General features: G+C 31.6%; 1 protein-coding gene across 5 annotated transcripts in view; it reads left to right on the top strand.

Moving 5' to 3' along the window:
* Positions 1–13,281, top strand: part of LOC129795333 (serine/threonine-protein kinase MARK2) — a 108,799-nt gene that overhangs the window by 17,276 nt on the left and 78,242 nt on the right. For all 5 annotated transcript variants that reach the window (XM_055836509.1, XM_055836508.1, XM_055836510.1 and 2 more), the window contains one exon: positions 10,308–11,305. In XM_055836509.1, coding sequence (XP_055692484.1) covers positions 10,469–11,305 — 837 coding nt within the window. In that variant the 5' untranslated portion in view covers positions 10,308–10,468. The remainder of the gene's footprint in view (positions 1–10,307; positions 11,306–13,281) is intronic.

Consider the following 13,281-nt stretch of genomic DNA (forward strand, 5'->3'; position numbering starts at 1 on the left):
AATTTTCGTTAATGTATTGCAAACTAATAAAATTGAAAGAAAATAAATCAATTTTATTTTCTATAGGAGATTTTTCTTACAAAATACTCTTTCCTGCATTTCCCATGTACTTAATGTTTGATGGAAAATTGAAAGCAAATTCACCATTTGATGGAAAATACATTGAATGTTGCATTAAATAACATTCATATGTGCTCCTTCACAGAAAGTGCATAAGATGATTGAATCAATTTACCTTTTCAATATTACATTTTCCATTCCCCCCAAAGCTCTCTCTCTATTTTGTGGAAAATCTTCAAGAGAAAAAGCTCTCTTCTTAACACTCAATTTTATACTCACTTCAGTGAATTTTCTCACAAATTAACAACCCCTGAAATAAACTCCAATTCAACAATAAACCCTCTAGGAGGTTTTCTTTTTTATTTTTATTAATTTATCAGGGGTTGCTAAATGAATAATTTTCGATACCCACGGATTTTAGTATCACTCCAAAACGCATTCTCATGCCTTTCATTTTCTCCCGCATTTTCCCTTTCTTTTCATTTTGTGGGCGGCGGAGGGGCGGTTTATGGGGAGAGAAAGAGAAAATATAGGATTGCTTGGGAATATATTGGGAATATAAAAAATTTATACGATCCTTTCGGTCCCAAGTAAAGAATTTTAATATAAGCATAGTACTATTTTTTATGACAAATATTTCTTCAGCGTGTCATTCGGTGTGTCCCTCCTTGATAATAAATTATATTGCCTCACAAATTTTCCTTTCTTTCTCCTCTCTCTCTCTCTCTCTCTCTCTCTCTCTCTCTATTTCCCTTCATTTTGTTGGGTGGTGGGTGGGTGATTTGGACGGGGGATGAAAAGAAACTGACTGTGAGAAACATGACAAAATGAAACTTCTCTTCACAGTAGCATAATTATTTCCATTTCAGCAAACTTCATTTTACTCCACAAATGAATTTACATTGCAAGACAAGAAAAATCTCTGGTGCGAAAAACTACGCTATATACCTACATATATGTACGTAAGAAATTAGACTAAATAAAGTGAAAGGAAAAATTGTGACACAAAAGTCTATTTAAAATAAAAGAGACTTATTTCTTTGAGAATGAAAGAAAGTCATACAACGTTAAATTCACAATTGGATTGAGAAAGTATTTTTTTTCTACGGTGAAATAAATAAAATTTGTCAACATGCAATGAAATATTGAAAGGAGACTATTCACATTTGTAATGTTTTTCTTATATTGGTTGGAAAATAAATAGAAGATTTGTAAGAAGTCTTTGGATTAATAAAAAAAAAACTTTTAAACTTTTTTTTTGAATTGAAATTTTATTTATAAAAATTCCTCAGAAAAGAGCGACTCGTGAAACGACATTTGCGAAAATTGAGGTTATGTTATTGTTCGGAAAACTTATGAAATAAAATAATATTTGAATTTGGCGCGCACTCGAAGTGGTGAATTCGAGTGGTGAAATTAGAGAATTTGGGGAAAAAGGAATGATTTGGCGGAAAAAATGACAGTTATTATTTTTACCGTTTTTTTATCAATTTGAATTAGCTGCTTTTGACAATTTGCTTGAGCAATCTTCTAACGTATGAATTTTCATATTTTCCCTTTTAACGTTTCTTTTTAAATGTTTGATCATTTTTTTTCCAAACATTTAAAGGTTTTTTTTTAACACTGAGGTATTTTTTTTTTAACAATTTGAATTTTTCTAATGTTTGCCGGTTTTTATTTAAATTTCTAACTTTTGCTAATCCGGTCTAATCCTGGTTAAAAAGAAAAGCCCCCACTGACGAAGACCGGATTAGCAAAATATAAAGACCCACGTCAGAACTCAAAATATAAATTTCTAACGTTCTTTTAAACATTTTTCTTACGTTCTTTCTTATACATTTCAAATTGTTCTAAAGTTTGAAGTTTCCTTCAACATTTGATATTCTTTTTTAAACATTTGATTTCTTTTAACGCCTGATAACGTTCTTTTCAAATGATTGACGCTTTTATTCTAACTGAATAAATCGCCTGAATAGGCTGTTTAGACACCCAAACACCCCCTCTGTTTGCTTCACTGTGTTCTTACGTTCTTTGCTACAATTTTGCATAATTTCTCCTCCGTTTGACTTTAGATTGTAACGATTTCTTGACATTTTGACAATTTTCTTTAAATTTTTACAATTTTGCATATCCTATGTGAAGTCTCCTTAAAATAAATCTTCTGTATTACATCTCATATCTCTCACGGAAGATGAGTAAAATAAATTTAAATTTCATACGAAAAAAAAATGTAAAATATATAAAAATTTGTATGAATAGACGAAGAGATTCAAAAGAAAATTGAATCAATTTATTTTACAACAAACCCTTCAACCTTTTCTTGATTTTTTTTTACTCTTACATTCTTTCTCTCAATATATGAAGAAATATATATTGCTATAAATCAATTTATTTCCATTTAAATATTATTCATTGTTTTTTTTTCGTCTTTCATCTACAGGAGATTTAGCTTTGTTATTAGTTGGTATACCACAATCGTGGCATACCAAGTATTGTAATCGTCGGAAAAACCGACCACCTCAGATCGGACTCAAACTTGGTATGAGCACATTTTAGACTTCCCACATTACGAAAATAGTGGTGGAAAATTTTTGATCCGGCCGGCCGGCCTGCCGGCCGGCCGGTGCGCCAAACTTTGCCTTATAACTCGAGAACGGTAACAGATAGAGACTTCAGGTTTGAAGTTTTCTATAGAAATGTGGGTGTAAAATTTCATTTTTTCGCATTTTCAAAATCCAAGATGGCCGCCGTCCGCCATTTTGAAATACCATCAACCAGTCCCCTTATAGCTAGAAATCTGAAATTTTAGTATGTTTTAGTGCTCAGTGAGACGTTTTCATCGATAATTCATACTTGAAAATCGGTCAAGCCGTTTAGCAAATATGGCGGCCTAAAGCAAAAAGTGTTTTTTCGATATAACTCGAGAACGGCTTGACCGATTTTGACCATCTTAGTATCAAATGAAAGGTATTGAAAAGCCCTACAACTGTCTAGAATATTTCAAGTTCCAAAAATGGCCGCAAGAGACGCTAAAAACAAAAACAAAAATTGCCTAACTTTACGGGGCAATATCTTCGAATCCCAATCATAGATTTCCTTGAATTTTTGATATGTTGTAGCAGGACTAATAATCTTGCACCAGTCCGAAAATGAAGAAAATCTATGTCGCCGTTTAGAAGATATGATCATTTAAAAAATTCTTGAATTTGAAAAGTTCTAAGAGCCATATCTCTTGAACCGCTTGTCCGATTTGACTCAGTTTGGTATCAAATTAAAGGTTTTGCAATTATCTACAACTTTCTAGAACATCAGAAACCTCTAGAACCATTCCTTTAGGACGAAAAATACGAAAAACTCTTTTTGTGAAACAAAAATCCTCCATTTTCTGTTCTAGAGGTGACCTTGAAAATCATTGAAATTTATGTCAATTTATAGCCTATTTTAATACCTTTCCAAAACTAGTAAAGAAATTTCTGTAGGTCTAATAGAACTTCAGATATGTGCATTTTAATCTTTCATATTGATGAATTTCATAAAAAAATCAACTTTGCCTACTAATTCTGCTCACAAATTAAATTACAACGCATAGACTGACCCATCTACGTTGTGGTATACCAACTTTAATAACTGGACGCGTTATGATTGACTTACTTTGTTGTTCATGCGGAAATTTAACTTCTTTTGAGCTTCAAAAAAAAATCTTTGTTTTAGAAAAAAATATGAAATATGGGTAATAGAAATCAATTTAATGCTTCTCTTAAGAGGAAATCACATCACGAGAATTTTGCTTGGTGGATATTTTGTTGCTTTGCTTTGCTTCATGCCGTTGGATTTAATTAATGTGTCACACGGTTAATTGACACACATTTCCATACAAAATACTTTTACAAGTGCGTGTAATTAATCCACATTAAATTGCAATTAAGTAATTATTCTCCTTCGAGGTAAATGTTTTACACGAATTGTGTGAGGAGCTTTGTTGATGACATTTCCCTTTATTATATATAAAATTCTCTTTCCCCCCCCCCCTTCACCATCACCCATTACCTGCCTCAAGGAGATGAATTGTCTTTCGCAAATTCTGCGCGTTATGATGAAATGATGCGGAAGTGTGGAAGGAAATTGAATGTGATTTCTTAAACGACACACAGGGATGGTTTCTTAGCTTCTTGTACGTCCTGTAGAGGCAACTAGGATTCAGGGAGTGTGGTGAGACTGTTGAGAGGGTTCCATACGTTACATACACACATAGCAAATTGATTTATGAAGGAAATTTATTCCATTTGAGATATTTTCGCAACAGGCTTCGCTGCTTTATACCTTTTTTTTCTTTTCTTTACTCCTCTTCCCATCATCTTGTTGTATTTACCCCATTCAGCCAGAGGAGAAGAAGCCAACCACCACACATTCCTTTTTCCTTAAACCAATTTTTCTCTCAATTTTTCATTCATTCATATACAAATTTTCCTATTAGCTTCATGCGTGATTTATTTAAGGAGAAAAATCTCTTTTTTATACATTTTATACATATTTTTTTTCTACCCTCGTTGAAAAAAAAATATGGAAGAGAAAATAGAAAAATTACACTACCTTACAAAATGAATGGGTCACAATGTAGGGAAAGAAAAAGCGTAAAAACATAAAGAAAAAAATCTTTAGGAAAGAATTTATAATCTACAATCTTCTTACAATTTGTTGATTGAGTAATCTGATTGAAATAGTAAGTGAAGTGCCCTAATATAGCTTTTCTGTGAAATTATTTAATAACTTACAATTGAAAATTTCTCAAAGTTACACCACAAGATTTTTTAGAAAGGACAGCAAAGGTTTTTTTTTATTCAAACTCCAAAAGATAATGCAAAACAATGAAATATTCGCAAATAAACGAAATATTCGCATCAACAACGAATATTTGAGAATAGACGAAATATCTGATTATTCTGTATCTTCTATTCGATTACTTATTTGCCCCTTGAGTGCTCTCGAAGTATTTTTATACATATTCTGAAGGAAGGGGTTGTTATCTGAGTGAAAATCCTCGGAATATTTGTAGAGATTCGATATTCGTCAATTAAATTCGGATTATTCAAAATTCTAATTATTCGTCGATATTAGGATTATTCGTTAAGGTTTAGATTATTCGGATTCTGATTATTTGTCAAAATTTAGACTATTTTTTTAAGATTCAGATTATTTTCAAAATTACAACTATTCGTCATGAAAATTTTGATAATTCTTCAAGATGATTCAGACTATTTACGTCAGATTCAGATCATTCTTTAAAATTTATATTATTAGTTAAGATTTAAATTATTCTTCAAAATTTAGATTATCTTTTCAGATTGAGATTATTTCTCATTCTGATTATACTTACATCAAGCATATTCAAATTCTTTATAAAATTCTAACTATTCATTAAGAAAATTCTGATTATTTGTCAAGATTTGGATGATTCTTGACTTTTTTTTAAGTTTCTAATTAAAGAATATTTCAAAAATTCTACCAACGAAACATTTAATGAAATTATGAAGAAAAAATACATTAGAATTTTCTATTTTTGGCGAGAAATTTAAACTTTTTTTCCTTCCAAAAATAAACATATTTTGTTGTTTCAACGATGAAGAAGATGGTGAAAAAAAAAATGCCAAAAATAGAAACTAAGTATGATGACTAATATTGAAACAACTTTTCCAATTTCCGTGTGTAACTGCGGGAAAGAACCTGTGTGAGAATGTTTTGTAGGGGAGTATGGGGTGGTTTAATTAAAAGGAAGGTAGAGGAGGATGTATGGGAGGGTGGGGTGAAAAAGCATTCAGGTTTGTTTTCGCGAATAAATTGCTTGAGTGTCGCTGGTGTGGCATTAATTATGTATTTTGGGTGCAAAATAAATATTTTCTAAACATCACAAGGAGGAAATTGCCAAAAAGTGCGTGTGCCTTTAATTCTAAATACCCGCACCCGGTTCGTAAGCAAAAATTCTGTGTGAGTGGAATGAAAGTTGTCGACAGAGGAGAAAAAAGTTGATGAATTTTCAGTGACGAGGGGATGAAGCTTTTCCCTCAAACTTTTCTCCCTCCGTGATGGGAAATTTAATATATATTTATAGGGGAGTGAGGAGGAGGCTGCTTTAGGTGAATGAAGCGAAAATTTTTAATATAAATTTAATGTTTGTTGAAAAAGAGAAGAAAAAAAAACGAATTTTCTCCAATATTTATTTATTTGTTCAACAGAAAATTATTATTTTCTCCATCAAACCACAGCAGAGAGAATGAGAGAAGATTAATATAAAATAAATGTCTCGTGTGGTGTTGTGTGTGAGGAAATGACTTTTAGTTTATGTATCTACAAACTCAGTGCGAGTTGAGCTTTATAACTTTTCAAAAAAAAAATGCGACTTGACACTGTGAGGGGGTGGATGATGATTCTCTCGAAAATTTTCTTAAATTAAATATCATGGAACAAGATTGGCACATCCTTTTGCCGGAGACAGAGAGCGTCAGTGAGGTACTTTAGAGGAGTACCATTTGGTCTGTTCTTAAAGGCATTTTGTCATCATTGCGATCCAGGGTTGACTTTTATTGGGCGCAATTTTACATTTAGTGGCACTTGGTGTATTCGTTTGAAGAAGTTCAATGAAATAATTTCCTTACCAATTTATAAAATCTTCTTCAGCGTTGATTTAAATTCTCACTGTGTGCGCTTTTTTTTTTCAAAGCTCCTTTTGTGTACGTTTATTGTTGGAGTACACAAATGGGCAGAAAAAAAAGAACATTAATTTATATTTAAAAAATCACGAGATTCACTTCTTTTTTTTATACACACTAAACACCCCAAAAATGCCCTTGAACTGTACGTAGAATGACCTTCAAGAAGGCACTGAAACAATACAATAAAGGTGAAAGTTTTAATTTTCAATTTTTACCACATTTTTGTTTCTCAATTTCAAAATATGAATCATTTTTTTAACGAATCTTGCGTGATTCTATTTTGCACAAAACTATGTTTTTTAACGTAATTATATGAAAAAAAAAATTATAAGAATGACATTTAGCGACCTCTCACGGTCAGTAAATAATATTGATTAAATAATTTTTGAAAAATCATTCTATATAAAAATAAAAAAAATGAATACAGTAGATGTTCAATAAAACGAAGAAAAACTTAAATGTAGAATGTTAAATTTATCCCAAAAAAGGGGCAAACAACTAGAGGAAAATCTGTCGTTGAGTTGGAGTTTAATTGTTTTTTATTTTAAATTATTAAAATGGCTCTTTGGGCCGTTTAGAAATTGGTGACAGATGTCAAATATTCAAAAAGAAACTGTCAAAGTTCTGACAGTTTTGTCAGAAGTTTATTTAGTCTTATGTCAAAGACTTGTATAGATTTCTTTGGAAAAAACGAAACTGTCAGTGTTTCAAAGTAAAATCTGTCAAAGTTTCTGTCAAAATTTTGACACGCAACTGTCAAGGCGGAGAAGAAATGATACCAAAGTTTTTAATGAAATGTTGTCTAATGACAGTAAAGAAAATGAATTCAGGAAGCTGTCAAGAGGAATTAAAATTTCGTCAGTCTTCTGTCAAAACTGTCAAAAATTCAGTCAAACAGAATCTTGTCATATATTTAAAAAAAAAACAACCGTCAATGTTCTGACAGTTTTGTTAAAATATTGTTCAATCTTCTGTCAGAATTGATGTCAGTCTTGACATAAGATTGTCAAAGTTACAAAGAATATGCTGTAAATGTTGAAATCAAGAAGAAAATCAAGAAGCTGTCAGAATAAAGTTTAAATTCTGATAGATTTCTGTTACAAATTGCTGACGACTTTAACAAGAATAGATTAACAAAGTTTCAAAGTTTAAGTAAAGTAAAATTAAATCATAGTTCTTATAAAGAAAAAGTTGTCAAATTTCCTTTTAGTCTCATTTAAAAAATCCTGTCAGTCATTTTGATTTTCACAAAATCATGTCAAATATTCAAAAAGAAACTGTCAAAGTTCTGACAGTTTTGTCAGAATTTTATTCAGTCTTCTGTCAAAGACTCGTATGGCTCTTTTTTGACAAAACGTAACTGTTAATGTTTCAAATGAAAATCTGTCAAAGCTTCTGTCAAAATTTAATATTCTGTCAAAGCTTCTGTCAACATTCTGTCATTTTTTTTTAAAATTTCTTTGAATTAAAAATTTCTTTTTTGGGGTAAACAAGATATGTAAACAATACACATCAATCTTTTCCTCTTTATTCTCAATTCTGTCTAAAAAAATTTATGATAAATTTCAAGGAAGCGAGGAAACTTTCTGGTCCATAAGCCTAGAAATTGTGGGTGGAAAATTTATCACACTGACTCCGTGTACATTGAGCTGAAATTGCCATTAATTTTGAGAGGAGCAAAAGTTTATCAGTTTGTACAAACCATTTATCGGAGCTGAGGAAGACAATTACAAGTTTGTGGGAAACATTTTAGGCATTATGTTCTTTTATTTTTTTTTCTATTTATTTAGTACCACCCATACTCCTACTCTGATAAAATAACTGTGAGGGGTGAAAAAACATCCTCCAGCAAAATAATATTTATTGGAATTTAATGATCCCCTAACCTCATGGAAGATTTTTTTTATAAGAAAAGCTTTCATTGAGAGAAGAGTGGATGAAAAAGTTTGTAGAAATCTTTAGCTTGATTCTTGCTACGCAGTACACATACTTTTTTATGATTAAGGACATCAAATTAATTAACTCCTTAAACCACCAAAGTGAAATGCAACCACAACCACGGAGAACCACCTTTCGTAAATGGGCAAATTAATTTACTAAATGTGAGAAATAATTATTATGGTTGAGAAGTCTCTTTATCCTTGTTGGGTGTATTTGAATTTCTCTCTTCTCGCAATGTCATCGTCTTTGGCGCGTATAAAAGGAGCTCTTCTCGTTTTTGCTTTTGTTACCCTCAGGGTGTCTTAATGCTTAACTTTGACTCCATTTCTTCTTGTATATTTGTATACGATGGTGTGTCTCTCACAACGTGTCTACCTCAGGAATGTTTAATCGATTTACTTTCCTTTTACCTTTGATATTCTGTGTTTACGAATAAATGTTGATTTGAAGGTGAATGTCTTCGTGTAAGACACCCATTCAAGCGCACAAAAGGATGAGTTTGCTTGTGGAATTCACAAAGTAATGTGGAATATGCAAAATTGATTTTTCGAGGAATTTTTCAAAGGTGGTAAATTGAATATTTCATAAATTTCTCCAACAATTTTAAGGTCTGATAGGAAATAATTGGAATTATTTTATATAGTTTTATACAAATTTGTATTTTGTGTGAATTTTTCGAATATTTCATTGAATCTTTCAATAATTTCGATGAATCTTTCGTAAGTTTAATTGAATCTTTCAATGAAATGATTAATTATTGCGAATAATGAAAAGAATGAATGGAATATTTCGCATTTTAGTGAATCTTTTGAAGTTTTAAATGATTCTTTCGAGTCTGTAAAGGATCATTTGAATCTTTCAATAAATTCTTTAAATCTAATGGATATTCATTGGAATTTTTCGGTGATTCTATTAAAAATATCAAAGATTTCTAAATTTGTACCAAGAAATAATTTATTTTTATGAAGAATTAAGCGATACTTGCTGCACATAATTTGATGAATCTTTCGGGGATTCAATTGAATCTTTCAGAGATTTATTTTATTAATATCAAAAAACTTTACGAGTATAAAAAAGAAATGAATTGTTTCGCATTCATTTTTAGTGAATCTTTTGAAGATTTATTTGAATATTACGAGAGTTTAATCGATTCTTTCGATTTTTTCAAATCTCCTGAATAATTCAATGAAATTTTCATTTTTTTTAAAATAGAATCTTGCGAAGATTTAACAGAAAGTCTTAAAAAGATTTCAAGAAAATTTTTTCTCAGGATTTTATTCAATCTTGCAGAGATCTAATTGAATTTTTTAAAGATTGAAATGAATCTTTCAAAGATGAAATTGATTCTTTCAAGGTTATTTGAATATTACGTATTCTTGAAATGTTTTTTAATAACTCCATGAAAACTTTTTTTTTCACTCACTCAATGTAATTTTCTTAAATGAAAATTTTTCAACACTTCTGCACTTAAATAAAAATACGTACGACTATGTTATCTAACTCTCAATTTGCACGTTTTCTTATGAAATAAAACCCAAAAAAAAGATTTTTAAAAAATCTTTGGATTTTGATTTCTAAATGAGAAAAATATCCTTTCAGTTAAAGTTTCTTCCTGAAAAACAAAAGAAAAAAAATTCTAAAATATTTAAGTAATAAAAATGACTCAAAAAAGGTGACAAAGAAAATAAAGTTAAAAGGAAAAGTGAAAAAAGTGCAAAAAAAATTGGATATTTGAGTACAATTTTTGGCTTTTGTCCAGAATGTACGAAGTTGCCCCAGTGGCTGGTAATAAAGTTGAAGCAGCTTGCGCTCTGAGAAGTCTCCAGCAGATTATGGGTCAAATATCGAGTAATCACGGTGGGGGTGGAGGAAAGAAGTCCACCACGAAGTACCCACGTGCCGTACCGGGGCGAATAAAGGAGGAATTGCTGTACAAGGATCACGTGGTGAAGGATCACTTGTACAGGGGCAAGGAGACGATGCGTATTAAGGAAACGGCAACAGCAAGGCCCGTGACGATAAGTGAAATGAATGCGTACAATATTGAGAAGAATGATAAATTGGTGGCAGATCAGGAGATAATTCGGAATTCCGTGCAACCAAATCATCGGGAATTCTACACCGTTGGCGAGGGGTACCACAAAACGGATAATTGTTACTACAAAACCCCCGATGGGGGCTACCACAAACTCCCGCAGGATTCATTTCACAAAACATCCGAAGGGTGCTACATCAAAATGACCGATGGGAGCTTCCGGAAGCTCGATGAGGTGAAGGCAGCAGCTGCAAAGGATGCCAATGGCTCAGGTGATACGTCTGTGAGTAGTCAATCACGCTACCGATCGAACATGATGAAATTCCTACGACGCTCAAAGAGCCACACGCCAGGGACGATAAAGGAGATGCAAAAGGAGAAGGCTGCAGCACATGCAGCACAAAATAGTACAGCTGCCAATCAAAATCGTCGTGTTATGGTCACCATGATTGATGGTGGACTACCAGTGGTGGCAACAAGCAAGCAACCAGACTACCATCGTAGTTCAAAGAGCAAAGATCGCACCAAAGACCCCAAAGGCAAGGAATCCTCAAAGCATAAGGTAAAGAGTTTCATTCTTCTTGATTTTGCAAATCCCCTGATATTTTTTTTAGGATTATTTTTAATGTTATATTGAATTTTTCAAAAATTTCATTGAAGTTTTCAAAGGTTAAATTGAATCTTGCAGAGATTTTCGAATTTTTTAGAGTTTGAATTTAATCTTGCAAAGATTTGTTAATTTATGAGATAATAAATTGAATTTTGTAGAGATCTCTGAACTTTTCAGAGTTTAAGTTGAATCTTTCAAAGATTTCTGTTTTTGTTGAAAACTAGATTGATTCTTACAAAGATTTGTGAATTTTTCAATGAAAACATTTATTTTTGCAAAATTTTGTGAATTTTTTAGAGTTTAAATTGAGTCTTGCAATGAGTTATTCATTTTTCAAAGATTCAATTGAAACTTGCAGAAATTTGTGAACTTCGTAGAGTTTAAGTTGAATCTTTCAAAGATTAAATTGAATCTTGCAACGAGTTATGAATTTTTCAAAGTATAAATTGTATTTTGCTGAGATTTGTGAATTTATTAAAGATTTTTATGAATAAAATATTGAATCTTTCGAAGATTCCGTTGAATCTTTCATAGATTTAAATGAATTTTTTCGACAATTTGACTTATATTTTGAATCTTTCAGAGATTCCAGTGAATTTTCAAAAGATTTTAATAAATCTTTAAGAAATTCAACTAATTTTTTCAAACAATTCTTTGAATCTTTGAGGAATTAAACTGAATCTTTCAAATATAAAATTAATGGAAATAAATTTATTTGTTTTCTCTTCCTTTTCTTCTTTGCAAACGTCGCCCCCTTCCAATGTGGGGGATAATATTCATTTAATTAAAATCCTCTCGCCTCGGTGAGATTTGTGTATGCTGATAAAATTAAGGTCAAGAATAAGCGCCGTAAAGGGCGTACAAATATCTTATTCTATTAATTCATTAATCCAATTGAGTGGAATTGGAAAGAAAGAATGAAAAAAAAAGAAAAAGAATAAAAGTCTGGCATTGAGGGCACAACATTGGCCAGACATCCCTTTATCCCCCCTAAATCTGCTCTGCTTCCCCAAGTCCCTCATCAATGATAAATTGTACGAGGTGGGTCATTTTAGGGGAGATTTTTTTCTCCTTGTCATTGGCTATGATTTTGTCTTGGTATCTTTTCAATTTGTCCCTTTTCTCGTTGTCTCCATGCTGTGTGTGTTCCCTTGGATAATTGATAGGGTAATTGGTGACCTAATAGGGCAACGGGGGCAAGCTTAAGATGGGATAATCCATGTCACAAGAAAAGTAACATGGATATGAGGGAGGATTATGTGTGAGATACAATTTGGTCTGGTATCGTGTGTGGGTGGGTGGAAAGAAAAAGGATCATATAATTGGGTTGTCTGTTATTTCGTTTCTGGAGCGATTTTCAATGATATGTCAAAAATGACAGATGTTTGATTGACGGCTGCGGCTTGAGCTGTCATTTTTTTCCACGCCTGTGCCAAATGATCTGTCAGTTATTTATTTTTGTTCAAAAGAGTCCTGGGGGGTTGTTTTTGAAGTTAAAAACTCAATTGAATTATTTTTTACACGAATATGTATTTATTTGTCATATATTTGACAGATATTGAGGTCGAATCAATTTAAAAAGAAAAATTATTTGTCAAAAGAAAGAGTCACAGGAGTCACAAAATGAATAAACTTTTTTGTGTTTTATAACGTTTAATTTATTAAATAAAAATATTCCCGCCAAATTCAAATTGAAGCTTAACTATAAAACCTTGAGGAAGATATTTAAAAGATTTTATAAAAAGCCTCCATTTGCCTTTTCTCATTGCGTCAAAACTTCCCGCCTGATGCGTTGAATTTGCCCCAAATTAAGAAAAAAAAACTGAGTTATTTTTTTTTTCATTATTACTGCAAAGTTTAATCGCGTCTAAATTGGCTTATTTATGAGAGGGGGAAGCAAGAGAAATTTTTTTCTCCATTTGCGTGTG

Source organism: Lutzomyia longipalpis, chromosome 4, assembly GCF_024334085.1.
Source record: "Lutzomyia longipalpis isolate SR_M1_2022 chromosome 4, ASM2433408v1".
Lineage (NCBI taxonomy): Eukaryota > Metazoa > Arthropoda > Insecta > Diptera > Psychodidae > Lutzomyia > Lutzomyia longipalpis.